This window comes from Oncorhynchus keta, chromosome 18, assembly GCF_023373465.1.
Source record: "Oncorhynchus keta strain PuntledgeMale-10-30-2019 chromosome 18, Oket_V2, whole genome shotgun sequence".
NCBI lineage: Eukaryota > Metazoa > Chordata > Actinopteri > Salmoniformes > Salmonidae > Oncorhynchus > Oncorhynchus keta.
In genome coordinates this window covers 29,500,105-29,520,770 of record NC_068438.1, presented here as the reverse complement: position 1 = coordinate 29,520,770, position 20,666 = coordinate 29,500,105, and the positions used below count along the sequence as shown (strand labels likewise).

General features: G+C 41.2%; 1 protein-coding gene across 1 annotated transcript; it reads left to right on the top strand.

The window, feature by feature from the left end:
- The first annotated feature begins 855 nt into the window (after positions 1-855).
- On the top strand, positions 856-20,435 carry LOC118396987 (nitric oxide synthase, inducible-like). Its single transcript, XM_035791366.2, is given in 23 exon segments — positions 856-945; positions 1,042-1,140; positions 1,329-1,477; positions 1,858-2,020; positions 9,354-9,445; positions 12,779-12,920; positions 13,064-13,203; positions 13,988-14,402; positions 14,495-14,577; positions 16,237-16,381; positions 16,698-16,802; positions 16,905-16,948; positions 17,265-17,445; positions 17,696-17,828; positions 17,959-18,037; positions 18,169-18,353; positions 18,490-18,659; positions 18,890-19,100; positions 19,282-19,369; positions 19,515-19,636; positions 19,730-19,878; positions 20,043-20,237; positions 20,384-20,435. Coding segments are annotated over 23 exon segments (3,231 nt in total). The 3' UTR covers position 20,435.
- The last annotated feature ends 231 nt before the right edge of the window (positions 20,436-20,666 follow it).

Below are 20,666 nucleotides of genomic sequence, written 5' to 3'. Positions count from 1 at the left end.
GTGATTATTGTTGAGTAAAATTACGTACATTACTCATATCTGCTGTCCTGCTCCTGACTCATCTTCACCAGCTACACACAGAACCTGATAAAATTAAGTTGAATGAAAGGAATTTTTGAGATCCAGTTAGTTGTTTGCACTTAATTTTTTTGAGTCTGTAGTACACTAAAAACAAAGTATATTATACTTAAAAGATCCTCCTTGTTGGATTTACTTAAAGAGCTGATGCAAATAGTTACCTAAAAATGTTTTATGTAAAAGGGGCACAATATTTTGTTACAGTGCAGCAAGCTGTCTTGTTTCCCATAATGTCACGAATAGCATTATTACCTCCACACTCCTGGAAAACCCCATACCTCTGGACTGCAGTAGTTACTGGTCTAGTTGGCCTGGTCATGCTACTGATCTGATTCTTGGCAGACCAAACAACTGAAAAACCGGTTGGCCACAAAAATGTTAATTGTAATTCATTTGAGCCTACCTACCTGGAACACAACCAGGGAATTTTCATAGAAGCCTGCCCATGTTTCGTTACAACCAGGTATAAATTGAAAAATCTCAGGAGGAAAAGTTTCAGAGAGGAATTGATGCCTGTCTCAACTAACTGAAGGTAAGAGTAAATACTGGGATATTATATAATTTAAATTAGATTGTTTTAAAGAGTTTATGCCACAACACTGAAGGCTATTGAGCACATTATAACTTTAAAATGTTTAATTAAACTTAATATTCATGTTTTTTTGTTACCAAGGAATTCAAAATACATTTTAATCATAGCAAAATAGCATATAAACACATACATTTCAATCTAATAGGTTACAAATGTTTGAATTATTTAGATAAATGGGTATGTTAATGTTAATGAACTGCATTTATTTTACAATTATGGAGATGGTGCTTCAAGATGATGAAACCAAAATAGCTCTCCAGACTAAACCAAAGAGGGTACGAATTGAGATTACAGTTGAAATAAAATGAGAAAGTATGCTAAAAGCAAGCGACATACGTTAAACCCGTTTCACCTCTATGTTCATCCCATAGTGGGAAACAAGAGCAAGCAGGTGTCCGTTGTCTATACCTGTGCGTAACGTGAAGGATGGCTCAAGTCTCAATGATATGCTGCACCACCAGGCAGTTAAGGTGCGTTTACAGTTTATGATGCTTTGTGTGTGCCGTGGTACAGTACCGCAACTTATTTGCTTGGCTCTTTTGCTCAAATTATGAAGCCGCACCTCAATTTGAGTGTTTTCTATTTCAGTGAAGATTGAACACTATATAATAAAGCAATACATTTTTATTTAAACTGTCTTATTTTATTTCATATGCAGAACCAACAATGCACATCACAAGTTTGTGAAGGTTCTGTCATGACTCCAAAGGCTCTAATGCGCTGTCCCAAAGATTCTCCTCTTGAGATCCTACCTCAGGCGATTGACCTAATCAACCAATACTACAAGTCCTACAAGTCCTTCAAAATGTAAGTAATAGGCCTCAGTGTAATACTTCTCTAAAGACGATGACTATGTGTAAAAGACACACTGTTGCTTAAAATTGCAATATTCTTTAATGCCTTTTAGGCATTTATAGATTGTATCCTATATTTTCTGTACTTCATTTATGAGCCTTTATAAAGCCTTTACTGTACAATGTATTCTTAGATGCTTCATAAATTATGGCAGTATGGGAAAATATTTAAGCCAGTTAGCCTTTATAGCCTTTTGTAAAAATTTGCTTATAGATCATTTATGAAGCATCTATGTGGGCCTTTGCAATGGGAAAAATGTAAATCCCCTCTATTTTATGATTTGTTTGTTTTCAATGATTTACACATAGTCTAATATAATCCCAAATGCATAGCCCCAAAATTGAACATCACCTTGCCAGATTGGAGGAAGTTGCTATGGAGATAGGTTCCTGTGGAACTTATTCGCTGACTATGGACAAATTAGTGTTTGGTGCTCGACAAGCATGGAGGAACGCCCCAAGATGCATCGGCAGGATTCAGTGGTCCAATTTACAAGTAAGAAAACATACTAACAAGGCAGAAGATACATTTCCGTTTCTCATTATCTTTTAGGAATCAATATCAGTATCTGTTGTATTCTTGTATGTGTTTTTCATGCATGCACATGGGTGTATGTATAATGTTCTATGTGTAGATTAGCCTAATGAATGATGAGGGTGAGTATTGGTAAAGTGGGACACTTTATGAAAATATGCTTTCTGGAACACCTTACAGAATCACCCCATTGTGTTAACCCCCAACATGATACCATTCTAAATAGCTTAAGAACTCCACTACACTGCACTACCGTTCCATTAAAATAACATCACATTGATCAGAAATACAGTTTAGACATTGTTAATGTTGTAAATGACTATTGTAGCTGTAAACGGCAGATTTTTAATGGAATGTCTACATAGGCTTACAGAGGCCCATTATCAGCAACCATCACTCTTGTGTTCCAATGGGAAGTTGTGTTAGCTAATCCAAGTTTATAATTTTAAAAGGCTAATTGATCATTAGAAAACCCTTTTGCAATTATGTTAGCACAGCTGAAAACTGATTAAAGAAGCAATACAACTGGCCTTCTTTAGACTTGTTGCATATCTTGAGCATCAGCATTTGTGGGTTCGATTACAGGCTCAAAAGGGCCAGAAACAAAGAACTTTCTTCTGAAGCTCATCAGTCTATTCTTGTTCTGAGAAATGAAGGCTATTCCATGCGAGAACCAGAATAGAAAGAGGAGTGGGAGGCCCCAGTGCACAACTGAGCAAGAGGACAAGTACATTAGAGTGTCTAGTTTGCGAAACAAACGCCTCACAAGTCCTCAACTGGCAGCTTCCTGACATAGTACATGCAAAACACCAGTCTCAACATCAACAGTGAAGAGGCGACTCCGGGATGCTGGCCTTCAAGGCAGAGTTGCAAAGAAAAAGACATATCTCAGATTGGCCAATAAAAATAAAAGATTAAGATGGGCAAAAGAACACAGACACTGGACAGAGGAAGACTGGAAAAAAAGTCTTATGGATTGACAAATCTAAGTTTGAGGTGTGTGGATCACAAAGAAGAACATTCGTGAGATGCAGAAAAAATGAAAATATGCTGGAGGAGTGCTTGACACCATCTGTCAAGCATGGTGGAAGCAATGTGATGGTCTGGGGGTGCTTTGGTGATGGTAAAGTGGGAGATTTGTACAAGGTAAAAGGGATCTTGAAGAAGGAATGTTATAACTCCATTTTGCAACGCCATGCCATACCCTGTGGACGGTGCTTAATTGGAGCCAGTTTCCTCTCACAACAGGACAATGACCCACGCACAGCTCCAAACTATGCAATAACTATTTAGGTCAGAAGCAGTCAGTTGGTATTCTGTCTATAATGGAGTGTCCAGCACAATAACCGGATCTCAACCCTATTGAGCTGTTGTGGGAGCAGCTTGTGGGAGGTGCATCAGGAAGCATGGGGTGAAATCTCTTCAGATTAGAATGCCAAAGGTCTGCAAGGGTGTAATTGCTGCAAATGGAGGATTCTTTGACGATAGCTAAGTTTGAAGGACAATTATTATTTCAATTAAAAATCATTATTTAGAACCTTGTCAACATCTTGAGTATATTGCCTATTCATTTTGCAACTCATTTCATGTATGTTTTCATGGAAAACAAGGACATTTCTAAGTGACCCCAAACTTTTGAACGGTAGTGTATGTGAATGCAAAGAGCAAACAACAAGCTGCACAAGAACTCACTACTGTAACGGTCCAGGTTACAGAGTGGCTCAGTGACTCATGTTCACATCTCAACGTAAAAAATCCAGTCTGCATGTTCCTCACAAAGAGGGCAACTGATGCCACTGAGCCAGATGTGTATGTGTCAGGGGAAAAGCTCCAGCTGGTATCTGATTTTAAGTACCTTGGCATCATACTTGATTCCAACCTCTCTTTTAAAAAGCAGGTGAAAAAGGTAACTCAAATAACCAAATTCAACCTAGCTGATTTCTGATATATACAAATTGTTTTGACTACAGAGGAAGATAAAACTGTACTTCAAATCTATGATGCTTCCCCACTTAACATACTGCTTGACTAGTTGGGCCCAAACTTGCTGTACAACAATAAAGCCCATTCAATCTGTCTACAAACAGGCTCTCAGGGTGCTTGATTGGAAGCCCAATAGCCATCATCACTGTTACATCCTCAGGAAGCATGAGCTCCTGAGTTGGAAAAATCTTGTGCAATACACCAAAGCATGTCTTGTATTCAAGATCCTAAATGGCCTGGCTCCCTCTCCACTCAGTACTTTTGTTAAACAGAAAACCCAAACATATGGCAGCAGATCCACAAGGTCTGCTATGAGAGGTGACTGTATAGTTCCCTTAAGGAAAAACACCTTTAGTCTATCTGCTTTCTCTATGAGAGCTTCCCATGACTAGAGGCCAATCAATAATCCCTAACCCGTTTCAAATCAAATTAAACTTTATTTGTCACATGCGCCGAATATAACAGGTGTAGACTTTACCGTGAAATGCGTACTTACAAGCACTTAACCAACAGTGCAGTTCAAGAAGAGTTAAGAACATTTTTACCAAGTAAACTAAAATGAAAAGTAAAAATAAAAAGTAACACAACAGGAATAACAATAACGAGGCTATATACAGGGGGCACCGGTACCGAGTCAGTGTGCGGGGTTACAGGCTAGTTGAGGTAACCTCTACATGTAGGTGGGGGCGAAGTGACTATGCATAGCTAACAAACAAACAGCGAGTAGCAGCAGTGTACAAAAGGGGGGGTCAATGTAAATGGTCCGGTAGCGATTTTATTAATTTGTTCAGCCGTTTTATGTCTTGGGGTAGAGGCTGTTGAGGAGCCTTTTGGTCCTAGACTCTGTGCTCCGGTACCGCTTGCCGTGTGGTAGCAGAGAAAAAAGTCTATAACTTGGGTGACAGGAGTCTCTAACAATTTTATGGGCTTTCCTCTGACACTGCCTATTATATAGGTCCTGGATGGCAGGAAGCTTGGCCCCAGTGATGTACTGGGCCGCTCACACTACCTACCCTATGTTGCGCCTTATGGTCAGATGCCGAGCAGTTGCCATACCAGGCGATGATGCAACCTGTCAGGATGCTCTCGATGGTGCAGCTTTTGAACCTTTTGAGGACCCATGCCAAATCTCTTCAGTCTCCTGAGGGGGAAAAGGTTTTATCGTGCTCTCTTCACCACTGTCTTGGCATGTTTGGACCATGGTATTGGCATGTTTGGACCATGGTATGGTCCTTGGGATGCTTTCCATGTTGTCTGTAGCTGGTGAGGTGTGGAAACACTTATGTATTTTGTTTTGTTGCTTTTTGCGTTGCTGTGTCTTTACTATCATTAACTGAAGACTGATAGTTTTTATCAAAGATTCTCTGTAATTAGTTATTACGCGATAAGACTGATTAATCATGTAACCGTAATTACTAAGAAGTCGGGGCACCAAGGAAAAATATTCAGATTACAAAGTTATCATTTCCTAAAATAACTTTTCAGATATTTTATCTGAACAATTAGTCTTCGAATAAATTAATTATTTACTTTACTTCACGTTAGTCTCATTCCAAACGTCGTAAATTGTTGGTTATCTGCACGAACCCAGTCTTCACTATGAGTCATCCATAAATCAATTGTCTTAAATCATTTATTTATTACTAACTAAGTAATTCACAGAAATGCATAAACAAACAAACAAACAAGGTAAATGTGGTACCATGAAATTATAGGAGAATGTGCCCTAGTTGGCTAAACCGGCATGGCGGCTTGTTAGTCAACCCCCACTTCTCCTTTTGTCTAAGTCACTACAGAGTGATAATTATAACAATTGAAATGCTAATCCTTTGCACATGAACGCTCACTCATTCGGGAACAATTGCAATCAATATATATATTTACACTCAGTGTGTCATCTTGATCGCTGGTGAAAAGTTAATTTCTTTTGTAGAATTGTCCGTCTCTCTCCCTCTCTCTCTCGGTTGTGGTTAGAGGGGATTGTTCAGATTGACATTCGTTATAGAATAGATGTTTCGGCGGTGGTCGTTCTTCAATGATACCGAATTCCTAGTGGCAGACTAGTAATTAATATCAAATACTTGTTCTTATTCTGTCGGCATCGATAGTCTAAGAGTTTAACTACATGGTATGGTTAAAAGATTCAGCAATGGTCTACACCCTTTGTCCTCCTAATGGAGAAAAACATGGTCTGCCACCTTTAGCCATCTAGTAATTGAGGTAAGCTCGGTCTGCTGATCAAAAAAAAACCGAGTGGGGGTTTTATTTGGAAGGGCCAAAGAGGGCTGTCCCAGGATGTCTGACCCTAACTGGGCTCAGGGGCGGTCCTCTGATTTAGTTCAAATCAAAAGGGAAATGTATTTTTCATCATTAAACAGTCCAAAATCATATTACACAATTATACAAACAGTATCATACTCACTCATTCATCTTATACAACAATTAGATGTAAACCTTATATCTGAGGCTATTATATAAACAGCGTTATGGTAATGTGGCCACACCGTCTCCCATGAGCTTCCCCAAGTTGTGACAAACGGACCAGTTAGTAGCTGGATTCTTCACCGATCTTTTATACCTTCTCCGGAACATGAAATTTGTTTGTACCTCAAGTTCTGTGAGGTGGAAGGATTTCCTTTGTTCTCCATGAAAATCTACTCTCTCTATACTGTGTGTTCATGAGGAGATTCTCAGGAATTTACAACGTCTCTCTGACCACAGCAACCTAGTTGAAGGAGGAAAGGGGGAGGCAGGGAGAGGGGGATGGGCTTGCTATACCCAAAGAGGCCAACGTCATGACAGCGTGCTACGTGATACTTGTTCTATGTTGCTCTGCATGTGCTCACTGCTCATTGATTGTCTGTATTGTTATTGTAATTGTTTTTAATAACCTGCCCAGGGACTGCGGTTGAAAATTAGCCTGCTGGCTAAAACCGGAGCTTACTGAAACGTTGATTCATGTGCACTGTGACTGTAAAAATAAACTCAAACTCAAACTGTAATCCACTTTAATGACCGGACATTTTTCCACGTAATGGAACAGATTATAATGTTAGAATACATGAACTTAATGCTCAAATTAACTGGTGTTACCTATAAAACCCAGCAACAGTAATCAGAAACTGTCAAAGAACGTTTCCAATCCAACTATTCAGACCTCTGCTTCAAATGTCCCACTGCGTCCCAAACAGCCCGATGTAGCCCAGAGAGCATGACTCACTTTCTCCAGCGGACTAAAACATGGCATTAGTAGTTTATCTAAAAACTACCAATAACTAATAACATATTCAATTAAAATTATTAGAAGGCATTGTTTTCATTTCAGTCGACCCAAACAATATAACACAGGATGGATGGCTCTTCTTCAAACACAAATTGTCCTGAGACCACATTTTTTCTGTAGATACTGGCAAATTGGGACACCTTGGTATTCAAAGTGGGAAACTTCATTCTTTATTGTAAAGAAGAATAAATTAGAGTATATGAGAAATTTCTATATTTTTATAATAAACTTCAATTATTCATACAAATTAAATGTATTAAAAAATTCTTTATGTCATTTTGTGGAACATTAAAGTAGCAATATGTATATTTTTGGGCAACCCGACCCAAAAAATGTACGTAGAAATGTGAGTTATAGATCCATCATTCTACCTGAAGGCAAGTGGTAGATCTGTTCTATGTGCGCTATTGTAATGCTTCCAGTTCTTCCCCCAAATTTTTTGTCTTTTACTTTCGGTTTGGTACACCAGCTTCAAACTTCACTCTACTGGACATTTTGTAGAATGAAACCATTAAGACCTCACCCCTCAAACATGTCAATGACTGTTTTATTGTCACCAGTCACCTGTTATGAATATACTGTAGCTAGCTAGAATTTTTTTAATGTTGGTGAGGTAATATCTTTCATTTAATCCTATTTAGAAAATGGATTTCTGTTAAGAAAACAACATGTATTTCATAATCTACCGGGGGAAAAAACTGCCTTAAAATGGCCTAGAGTGTCCCAGTTTGACAATAACAGGGTGTCCCAGTTTGACAATAACAGGGTGTCCCAGTTTGACAATAACAGGGTGTCCCAGTTTGACAATAACAGGGTGTCCCAGTTTGACAGTAACAGGGTGTCCCAGTTTGACAACAACAGTTTGACAATAACAGGGTGTCCCAGTTTGACATTAACAGTAACAGGTGTCCCAGTTTGACAATGTCCCAGTTTGACAGTAACAGGGTGGTTTGACAGTAACAGGGTCCCCCAGTTTGACAGTAACTGGGTGTCCCAGTTTGACAGTAACAGGGTGTCCCAGTTTGACAGTAACAGGGTGTCCCAGTTTGACAGGGTGTCCCAGTTTGACAGTAACAGGGTGTCCCAGTTTGACAATAACAGGGTGTCCCAGTTTGACAGTAACAGGGTGTCCCAGTTTGACAGTAACAGGGTGTCCCAGTTTGACAATAACAGGGTGTCCCAGTTTGACAGTAACAGGGTGTCCCAGTTTGACAATAACAGGGTGTCCCAGTTTGACAGTAACAGGGTGTCCCAGTTTGACAGTAACAGGGTGTCCCAGTTTGACAGTAACAGGGTGTCCCAGTTTGACAGTAACAGGGTGTCCCAGTTTGACAGTAACAGGGTGTCCCAGTTTGACAGTAACAGGGTGTCCCAGTTTGACAGTAACAGGGTGTCCCAGTTTGACAGTAACAGGGTGTCCCAGTTTGACAGTAACAGGGTGTCCCAGTTTGACAGTAACAGGGTGTCCCAGTTTGACAGGTTTGACAGTGTCCCAGTTTGACAGTAACAGGGTGTCCCAGTTTGACAGGAACAGGGTGTCCCAGTTTGACAGTAACAGGGTGTCCCAGTTTGACAGTAACAGGGTGTCCCAGTTTGACAGTAACAGGGTGTCCCAGTTTGACAGTAACAGGGTGTCCCAGTTTGGACGTAGGCAAATATTCTAAAAAGGTGAAAGTAGTAAAATAACAATTTACAGTCATTTTGATTTACATTTACAAAATACATTGTAATGAAAAGCTGAATACCCTTTCTTAATTTTTTACGAGCTTAACATGATTTGTCTTGGAATCCTATGTCATTTTACTTACCATTATGACTTTAGATACATGTCATTACACGGGATGCCACGCCCACAATGACTTCACGCCAATTGAATCCGTTTTTTATCATCACATACTTCCTCACTAACACACAGGCATCGATTGTTTGTTATGTTATTGTACACATTTAAATATATCCATTATAAAGCTTTGCTAGGTGTCCCACTTAACCAATACTCACCAACATGTTTCTTGGATTGTCCTGCAGGTGTTTGATGCCAGAAAGTGCAAGACTACTCAGGATATGTTCAAGTCTCTGTGCGAACACTTACAGTTTGCCACAAATGGAGGAAACCTAAGGTAAACAAAGAGTTGGGACAAAGAGCAGGGACTTGTTTCAATCCAAACATCTGCATTATAGTGCCATTGAAACTATAAGGTCATTTTCAATTGAGAGATCATATGCAGTGTTTACGTGAATGCAGTCTCTGCGAATGCGGGAAGATTGCCTTTCGATTTAAAATCACGCTTCGACAACGATTGAATCTAGGCCTAGGTGACCAACAGCCCTACTTTCTGAGGTAGCCTAACTACTGCAGCATTCTTTGTGAAACTAGAAAGGATAGAGAAGTATGAGGTAATGAGGTAGAGGGCAGAAAATGCCGAGTAAAGATCAACCCTGTATGAAGTTAGAAATGTGTCAAATGTAAACTACAGATTTGTCCCACTAACTGTTCGTCGCTCTGGATAACAACATCTGCTAAAATATTAACATGTAAATGTACCAATGTAAAAGTAATTCTACTAATACTCCTGTCTCATGTGTTATTTATTGCACTTGACTTAGACCTTCAACCCTTTACTCCGTGAGAACAATACTGTAGGTCAGGGATCCCCAATTACATTCAGCTATAGGCCGATTTTTCCTTGAATGGATGGTCAGGGGCCGGAACATAGTTATGAATAGTTTGTACACTGCATATTGATCTGTGGGCATGCAATGTTGTTCTAAAATGGGGATTACTAAACAATGTGTTGGAACCTAACCAGATTCAATTAGGCATACCGCAGGTGATGTGCTCCATCATAAAGGTGAGGGGGCAGGGTTCTGGGCATCTCGCCCATCCAGCCTAGGGATGAAGTTGGTATGGTCATGCAAATGATGTTACTGATCTGGTTGGCCTGGTCATGCTACTGATCTGATTATTGATAGACCATTATCTTGGCCAGGTCGCAGTTGTAAATGAGAACATGTTCTCAACTAGCCTACCTGGTTAAATAAAGGTGAAATAAAATAAATAAATAAAAAAGTCCAAACAACTGAAACACCCGTCTATAAGAAATATTTTACAGTCTAAATGTAATTGTAATGGTAAAATTCTTGAATGGAAAATTCTCTTAACATTAATGAATAACTTAAAATAAATATATACAGTTCCCGCTCAGCCCAGTCAAAACTGTTCGCTGCTCTGGCCCCACAATGGTGGAACAAACTCCCTCACGACGCCAGGACAGCGGAGTCAATCACCACCTTCCGGAGACACCTGAAACCCCACCTCTTTAAGGAATACCTAGGATAGGATAAGTAATCCTTCTCACCCCCCCCCCTTTAAGATTTAGATGCACTATTGTAAAGTGACTGTTCTACTGGATGTCATAAGGTGAATGCACCAATTTGTAAGTCGCTCTGGATAAGAGCGTCTGCTAAATGACTTAAATGTAATGTAAATGTAAAATTATACATTAACCTCTTCAATTAAAAAAAACAAACATCATCTATAGAATGGTATAACAAATAAAATAATCAAATCAGCAGCCAATTTTTTTTAACTAAGTATACCTACCAACTAGAAAATAAGCAACTGTAAAAGGGGAAATGGAAAACAAAATGGAAATGAAAAGGCCTGATGGTGGCGCTAGAGGAAAGGTCAGGTAGTCACCAAATCAATAGGTTTCTTCCACTTGGTCTTGATTGTGCACAACAAATTTTATGGCAATCCAGCCATTCCTTTGAGATATATCTTATTCTCAGTCTGTTCTCAGTCTTGTTCTCAGCCTGTGGGCATCACGTGTGGAGTGATCCAATATCTATAGCCATGCCATTTAACAGTTATCACTGGCCCTTGCTCAGCCTTACTCACCAAGAGCCCAGCGCCGAGCCTTCTTGCTAGCAAAGTCCCTGATCAAGTCTTTGAAGTCCAGCTTTCTAGCTAACTGACTTTCAATGGACAGCATGGCAAGACTGCAAAGCCTGTCCTGGGACATAGTGGACCTCAAATAGTTTTTTTAATCAGTTTTAGTTTACTGAAAGCTCTCGTCACCAGCAACACTCACAGGCAGTGTGCAAAACATACGTAAAGCAATGCACACTTCTCCAAAAATGCTTTGCAGCTGCATCTTACAAATTGCATTCAGGAGACCAAGAGGGGACAAGTTAGGGGGGAAAGTGGCAGCATATACAGTGTTCAGGTGTCTTACTTCATGTTGAAACTCAGGTGTAAGATCTCTGGAATACTTCATGGTCAGTGGTTGGCACACAGAAGGGACTTTATCCTCACTAATCTGCCCAACTTTCAGAACAGCAGAAAAGTATTCTACAATTTCTGCAGTGGTGTGGAACCTAGTGTCCAAGTCACTTCTGATGTTTGTCAATAGCAGTAAAAAACACTGTTCTGAAACACCGTTGCTGCACTGTCCTGAGCTGTCTCCTCTTGAGAGGTCTCATCATGGAATCTCTTCCTTTTCCTCTGGCAGCTGTGTTCCTTGCTTACTTGAGGTACAACAGCTATTTGCATAGCAATCCGTGTTACCTCAGACAGGAGAGACTCCCATCCATCTCTAAGAGCCTGCATCTCTTCCTTTAAGGCTCTGATATTGGCTGCCTCTGTGTCAAGTGAGATTTTGTGTCAAGTGCGGAACCTGAAGCTGCATCTGTTGGGCCTGGCACCAGGTAGGGGGAGGGACAACTGATTAATTATGAATGGCTTGCTAAACGTTTGCCTACATTGATTAAATGTGGGCTAAAAGAGGAGCGAAATGTAAACACTCAGAATTTTCTGTGAAGATATTAAGTAACTAATGTTAGGGGAGCAAAAGTAGCCTATTTCAATATGGACTAAGCTATCAGGTTAATTTCCACCACTCACGGACTACACCCACCTTAATTTGTGAAACATTGGGTGACATACTGTCGCCCTTTCCGTTCTTTTTCCTGTCTTTCTTTTCATTTTGGAGGGGGGTGAATACAGAGGCTCTCTGGATGTTTACTTTTTGCCAAAAACAAGAAAAGATAAATAAACCGTTACTTTTATTAGTTATTAGAACATTGTAAGTAATATAATATATTAATGATGATAGGTTAATAATTTAATATGGAAAAAAATGTACCTAATGTTCTCATAATTTTTTAGACTCTTCCTAACTACCCCCCTTAGAGAGGCATATTGGTTAATATGTTTTTTAATTAAAATTACTTTGAGCTGATTTCCTAGATTTTTGTATTTTATGTCAACAACTAATTATTAGGCAATTTGTTATTTATTTTCTCTGGAAATAAAATTGCCCCAATGCGCTGCCTATTGGGGAACCCTGCTGTAGGACATTCACTCTGTTATGGGCCAGTTTCACAAGCTCCTTATTTCAGTTTGTCTGTTATTACATATCTTATTCTTTCTTCTGTCTTATTTATTTCAGGTCTGTGATTACCGTCTTCCCTCTGAGAAAGGAAGCCATGCGTGATTTCCGGGTGTGGAACAGCCAGCTGGTGAAGTATGCCGGTTACCAGATGCCTGATGGCAGTATCCAGGGAGACCCATCCAGTGTAGAATTCACTGAGGTACTATATAAAGTAGCTATAGCCACCAGGATCCACCCAGCTATTTCAATAACATGCATTCAAACAGGCTCACATACTGTATGTCTTTGTTTGAAAATATACATTTTTAAAGTTGCTGTTACTTTTGTGCTGTGTTCTTAAAGATCTGTATCCGGCTTGGATGGAAACCTCAGTACGGCCTCTTCGATGTATTGCCACTAGTCCTGCAGGTCAATGGGGAGGACCCAGATCTTTATGAAATCCCTCCACACCTGATCCTGGAGGTTCCCATGGAACACCCTCAGTGAGTGACTTTAGCCTCGTTTCTATTGGATGATTGTGTAAACACACTTTTGAGAACAAATACGATGTTAAGCCTGCAGAGAGTCATCATAGCTATTCCACTGCATACAACGACATTCATTGGTTACGATACCGCTACAAAAGTGGTGTCCAGTTATGTTATGACACATGTGTATGCAAATCTGTTTGATTTCATACTAGATTTGCCATTGATTGGATTCATCAGAGACACATAGTATTCAGAGCATCATGCCTCCATAGCCATGGTGATGTTTTTAAGTAGGAGTTATCTAATTAAATCAATGTTTTATGTAGCTGCCTGGGTAAAATCAAACCATTGCCCCCAGTCACTCAAGAGTTTGAACTATAAAAAAGGTTTTAAAATCCTCTGTCTTGAGGAACAGGAATAGGAGAGAGTGAAGAGCTCTATAGAACTGAACTACGCAGCACATTCCTTTATCCAAATAGTTTCCCAAAGCCAGGTCTAGGAGGGCCCAATGACCTGTACCATTTTCTTTTATTTAAATGTATAACCACTCCAAAGTGGTCCTTCATTTGTTTCACTGGACACAATACTGAGTTGAGTCAAGTGTTTCAAGCACCTTTGGTAGAGTGAACACGTCAACTGTGTGTGTGCGTAACTTATTCTGTATGAAGAAGGTGTCACATTGAGGACTGAATGATTCACTATAGAAACTAATCACATCTATCCTAGTGGTGGTGTTTTTGGGCATGCTCTTTTATATATTATTATCAGATATATTGTGTTGATCTTTCCTCATTAGGTATAAGTGGTTCCAAGACCTAGGACTGAAGTGGTATGCTCTGCCTGCGGTGTCCAACATGTTGATGGAGATTGGTGGACTTGAATTCCCAGCCTGTCCCTTTAATGGCTGGTACATGGGCACTGAAATTGGTGTGAGGGATTTCTGTGACTATCAGCTTTATAACGTCTTGGAGGTAAGGCTCACTTTCACAGGTACTCACCATGGCTACAGCACAGGGTCATGCTCAGCAAGAGTAGCCCACGTTTTGAAATGTAGGAGGAAACCTCGTCTGGAATAACCAAAAATATAATTTTCTGTTTCAAAATGTTTTCTTGTTTCATACCTCTGCAACACAACCCTGGCTAACTTGATAATGATGCCTTTTAATGATGTCTTCCACCACTACATCCTCTTTCCCTTCTTCTACTACCAGGTAGATACTGAGACACCATCTTGTACTGTGCATAGTATATGTCATTCATCTGGTTAAGCTCCACCATCTGTAACTGTTGTTGTTGTTTGAAGCCTGACCCCTGGACGACCCATGTCTGGAGAAATGGGGAGATGTGCCTGAGGAAGCAACAGATCAGCTTCAAAGCGGTGGCCAGGTAATCTTACATGGACACCCATATCTGTAATGCTTTATGAACACAGGCATGATGCGTTATAAATTAGAATGCAGTCCTAATCATATTATTGCCATAGCTATAAATGCACATACTGGTTGAGGTTGAGTGAAACCATGCACATAATGGTTGAGGTTGAGTGAAACCATGTGTAACAGTATAATTTTAAACCGTCCCCTCGCCCATACCCGGGCGCGAACCAGGGACCTTCTGCGCACAACGACAACAGTCACCCTCGAAGCATCGTTACCCATCGCTCCACAAAAGCCGCGGCCCTTGCAGAGCAAGGGGAAATACTACTTCAAGGTCTCAGAGCAAGTGACGTAACCGATTGAAACGCTATTTAGCGCACACCGCTAACTAAGCTAGCCGTTTCACATCCGTTACACTCACCCCCCTTTTGACCTTCCTCCTTTTTCCGCAGCAACCAGTAATCCGGGTCAACAGCATCAATGTAACAGAATAATTTTAAATCGTCCCCTCGCCCATACCCGGGCGCGAACCAGGGACCTTCTGCACACATCAACAACAGTCACCCTCGAAGCATCGTTACCCATCGCTCCACAAAAGCCGCGGCCCTTGCAGAGCAAGGGGAAATACTACTTCAAGGTCTCAGAGCAAGTGACGTAACCGATTGAAACGCTATTTAGCGCACACCGCTAACTAAGCTAGCCGTTTCACATCCGTTACACATGCTCATAATGGTTGAGGTTGAGTGAAACCATGCTCATAATGGTTGAGGTTGAGTGAAACCATGCTCATAATGGTTGAGGTTGAGTGAAACCATGCACATACTGGTTGAGGTTGAGTGAAACCATGCTCATAATGGTTGAGGTTGAGTGAAACCATGCTCATAATGGCTGAGGTTGAGTGAAACCATGCTCATAATGGTTGAGGTTGAGTGAAACCATGCTCATAATGGTTGAGGTTGAGTGAAACCATGCTCATAATGGTTGAGGTTGAGTGAAACCATGCACATACTGGTTGAGGTTGAGTGAAACCATGCTCATAATGGTTGAGGTTGAGTGAAACCATGCTCATAATGGCTGAGGTTGAGTGAAACCATGCACATACTGGTTGAGGTTGAGTGAAACCATGCACATACTGGTTGAGGTTGAGTGAAACCATGCTCATAATGGTTGAGGTTGAGTGAAACCATGCTCATAATGGTTGAGGTTGAGTGAAACCATGCTCATAATGGTTGAGGTTGAGTGAAACCATGCTCATAATGGTTGAGGTTGAGTGAAACCATGCTCATAATGGTTGAGGTTGAGTGAAACCATGCTCATAATGGTTGAGGTTGAGTGAAACCATGCTCATAATGGTTGAGGTTGAGTGAAACCATGCTCATAATGGTTGAGGTTGAGTGAAACCATGCTCATAATGGTTGAGGTTGAGTGAAACCATGCTCATACTGGTTGAGGTTGAGTGAAACCATGCTCATAATGGTTGAGGTTGAGTGAAACCATGCTCATACTGGTTGAGGTTGAGTGAAACCATGCTCATAATGGTTGAGGTTGAGTGAAACCATGCTCATAATGGTTGTGGTTGAGTGAAACCATGCTCATACTGGTTGAGGTTGAGTGAAACCATGCTCATAATTACAAAGTATTATCATTCATGGCTGGTTATCTCCTATAGGGCGGCTCTCTTTTCTTCAAGCCTTATGAGCAGAGTGCTGGCTAACAGGGTGCGTTGCACTGTCCTGTACGCTACTGAAACAGGGAAATCACAGACATTGGCCCAGAGACTGAACTCCATGCTAAACTGTGCCTTCAACTGCAGGGTAGGAGATCCATCTCATCTCTATGAAGGATGATAGGGGGCCTACTGCCTCAGGCTAATATGCTTCAGGGCATTTGTGTGTGTTAAGCACTGTGAATCAATGTAAAACTATAGTTTAATTGGAACCTAAATTTATGTGAGGACTATATTGAGCTCATTTAGAGTTAATTTACAGAACAAGCAATGGGGAGTTAGCTAGTAGATGTGCATGTACATTGTACAATCTGTTGATGTCATAAGTCACTACTGTCCTCAAAAGGCAGAATTTCCCAGATATTTTACAAAGTTAACTAAAGCTGCACTGTATATCTTCAAAGTTGCTCTGTATGGAGGACTATAACTTCAGTGACATGGAACAGGAGAGCCTTCTGGTTGTGGTAACAAGCACATTTGGGAATGGAGACTCCCCTGGAAATGGAGAGGTGTGTTTCCGTATTTTGAAGATATTAACAATAATATTTTTCCCAACATTTATAAAATGTAATGTCTAAATATTCACCACATTTTAATATTTATTTCTCTAGAGTTTCAAGAAGCAGCTTTTCTCCTTGCAGTATCTCAGGAACAAGTTAATAAGTAGTATCTCAAGCATTTTTCTCTGCATTGCCCTCTCCGTACTGTGCTGTACATGTACATTAGTGGAGGTTGCTGAGGGAAGCTCATAATATTGTCTGGAACGGAGCGAATGGAATGGCATCAAACACATGGAAACCATACCATTCTGCTCCAACCATTACCACAAGCCCGTCCTCCCCAATTAGGTGCTACTAACCTCCTGTGATGTACATGTCTTTAAGATGTACTAATTTGATGAAGTGGCGACTTGACTACAGTCTCTGTTACCTCTCTTTGGTTTTGAAACTGCTCATATCTCCCCTCTCCTCCCCCATGTACTGTGTTTTTGGACTGGGCTCGAGGATGTACCCACAGTTCTGTGCTTTTGCCCATGCCGTGGATGCCAAGCTGGAGGAGCTGGGGGCAGAGCGGGTGACGCCCACTGGAGAGGGGGATGAACTGAATGGACAGGAAGAGGCCTTCTCTGCCTGGGCTCTCACTGCTCTCAAGGTAGGCAGACAAGGAAGAATGGCTCTCTGGCTTAAAAGTGGATCTTAGCTATGTGCTGACGATCATTTTTTCAGTGTATTTTATAGTATACATATTAACATACTCCTGGTATGTCTACTATATGCTCAAGTAACATTACAAAAAATACCTTGTTATGATCTTTAATCTGATAAGCATTTGCATATCATATTGATCTACATAGATCTACACATTTAATAATTGAGCCTAAGCACGCTTTCTCTGCTTCCAGGATGCCTATAAGGAGTTCAACATCCAGGGACAGCTGAGTCTGCAGCTCCCTGGGGCAGAGCGACTCTGCGAGGCCTGGGACCCTTTGAGATATCGCGTAGCACTGGAGAGCTGCTCCCAGGACCACATCACAGGTACTACACCTGGGCCAGGGGATGGACATTTGACAAGGGACTGGTGTAGCACTATAAAGCATTATAAACTAATCTTGTATTTCAGTCAGCCAGTTGTACTTGATGATTTTCACTGTCCTCTCTTTCGCAGCACTTTCAACCATTCACTCTAACACTGTCTTCCCCATGAAACTGAAGAGGAGACAGAATCTACAGAGCCCCCATTCAAGGTTAATTTCTTGTCTTCTGCAACACAATTTCTTTTACCCACTAGCATTGTTATTGTTGCAATACTTTTAACACTTTTGACAGGACTCAATTTTGACAGGGTTTAATTCAGCATTGTCATTCTTGTTTCTAGCCGGTCCACCATTCTGGTGGAGCTGGAGAGGGAGACAAGTGCAGAGGTCATGAACTTTGCCCCAGGAGACCATGTTGGTGTTTTCCCAGGGAATCTCCCTCAACTGGTGGCTGGAATCCTAAAGTTCCTTCCCCATACAGCCCCAACCAACCAGTGCCTACGACTGGAATACCGCTCTGACTCCTGCCTTGGTAAAACACTATTCAGTAATAATGGTGCTGATTGAGGTAACCACGGTAAAATCAGATTTATTTTTAGGAAGACATCATCTTCAAAAAATGGACACTGTTAAAATTACTCTGCATTTCGATTTCCCAACAGATGATGAGAAAAACTGGCAGACTGTCAGACGCATCCCAGCGTGCCCTTTGTCTCAGGCGCTCACCTACTTCCTGGATGTGACCACGCCCCCCTGTCAGAACCTCCTCCACAAGCTCTCTCAGCTGGCAAGACAGGAGGGGCACTGCCAGCGTCTGCTGACCTTGGCAAAGGTCACTTCTGTTTGTCTCAAGGACTACTGTAGTGTTCATTATTGTCTCTTGAAATAAAAATGAGAAATCATGAAAGAAAATCCTTTAACCTACCACCCTTTGGAATTGTATAGAATTGGAGAAAATACTATGTTTCATACATATAACCATGTAAGCCTATGCACTTTCCAAAAAATAATATCAACAGATATTTTTCTCGTTATTTAGCTTCTGTCTTAATTTGCCGTCAGGACTCTCAGGAGTACACGACCTGGAAGATGTTCCGTATTCCCAACTTCCTGGAAGTCCTGGAGGAGTTCCCGTCTTTAGAACCCTCTGCAGCCTTCCTCCTCAGCCAGCTGCCCCTGCTCAAGCCCCGCCTCTACTCCATCAGCTCCTCCCCTCAGCTCCACCCCAATGAGCTACATCTCACTCTGACGGTGCTCAACTATCACACACAAGGTATGGGACATTAGATTTTACATTTTGGTCACTTAGCAAACATTCTTATCCAAGGTACAGGACAGGGCGACTCAACTTAGAAATGACAATACATCAGTTATCAAATGCTTTGAAATGAATTTGAACTGCTATCTCTTGGCTGTGAAAGTAACTGTACTGTATTTTTCTGTACTACCGATAGATGGACAGGGTCCTCTTCACCACGGGGTCTGCAGCACCTGGCTGGATACCATTAAGAAAGGAGACCTGGTACCATGTTTCATCTACAGGTATAGAACGTACTGTAACATACTGTATGTCAGTAGGCTGGTACATTCTCCAATTGTACCAAATGCTTGGTTGTAGCCTATCCCCAGTATAATGATTGAGATTATCATTTCAAGTGAAGCTAACTGATTGTGTTATTGTTTACAGTTCAGGTGGGTTCCACCTCCCAGCAGAGCCCAGCACTCCAGTCATTCTGGTGGGGGCTGGCAGTGGCATTGCACCCTTCCGAAGCTTCTGGCAACAACGGCTACATGACATGAAACACCCAGGTAGTGTGTGTGTGTGTGTGTGTCTGTATGTCTGTTTGTGTGTCTGTTGATACAGAATCTCTGACCTTAAGGGCTATGGTTGTGTCTTGACAGAGTTCTCTGGAAGTCCTATGATCCTGGTGTTTGGCTGCCAGAGTTCAGAGACAGACCATTTATACAACGAGGAGACACTGGAGATGAGAAGACAAGGGGTCCTGAAGAGTGTTACAACCACATATTCCCGCCAGCCAGGTCACCCAAAGGTACTGTTGCATTGTCATTTTGAAAGAAATCATGTACTGAGTAAGCTTTTCAATAAAAATCTTGATTGAACCTGATTGGCTTGTGATTCAAGTGAAGGTTGAAGCGTAACATCTCCCTGTACTGTGCCTCCTATTCCTAACCTTTGACCTCTGTGTGTCAGCAGATCTATGTCCAGGATATCCTGAGGGAGAAGTTGGCAGGGGAGGTGCTGAGTGTGTTGCACCAGAAGGAGGGTCACTTCTACGTGTGCGGGGGTGTGAACATGGCCCAGGGAGTTACTCTAGCAGTACAGGAGATTCTGAGCAGCCAGCTTGGCATTACCCTCACACAGGCAGGAGAACACCTAGCCCAACTAAAGGTTGGTTCACTTTCCTCTCAATCATTAATATGAAAACTAATATGAATGCCATGTTTCCTCTTAATTAATCTAGTTCCAATACTGTAGTAAGTGGACAGTGTTTTACAATGCTTTTATGGTTTGTATGTTTGTTTATTTATTTGAAGATTCAGAAGAGGTACCATGAGGACATTTTTGGAGCCCAGTTTCAAAAGTGAGGTGATCGGGATGGAGAAAGATCTACACATAGCATGCATTTTCCTCTATGCTTGTGATGCCCTGTTTTTGTTTTTGTTGATAGATTAGGATTGTCACTTTGGAACATGTTTGTAGCTGTTGGTGGTCCCCAACAAACCAGCTAGCCATCCTTTGGCCCACTGCTTGAAAATGTACCCACTTTCACTGTTTTCACTTTATTTTTAAAGCACGGTAAGTATATTTCAGAGAGAT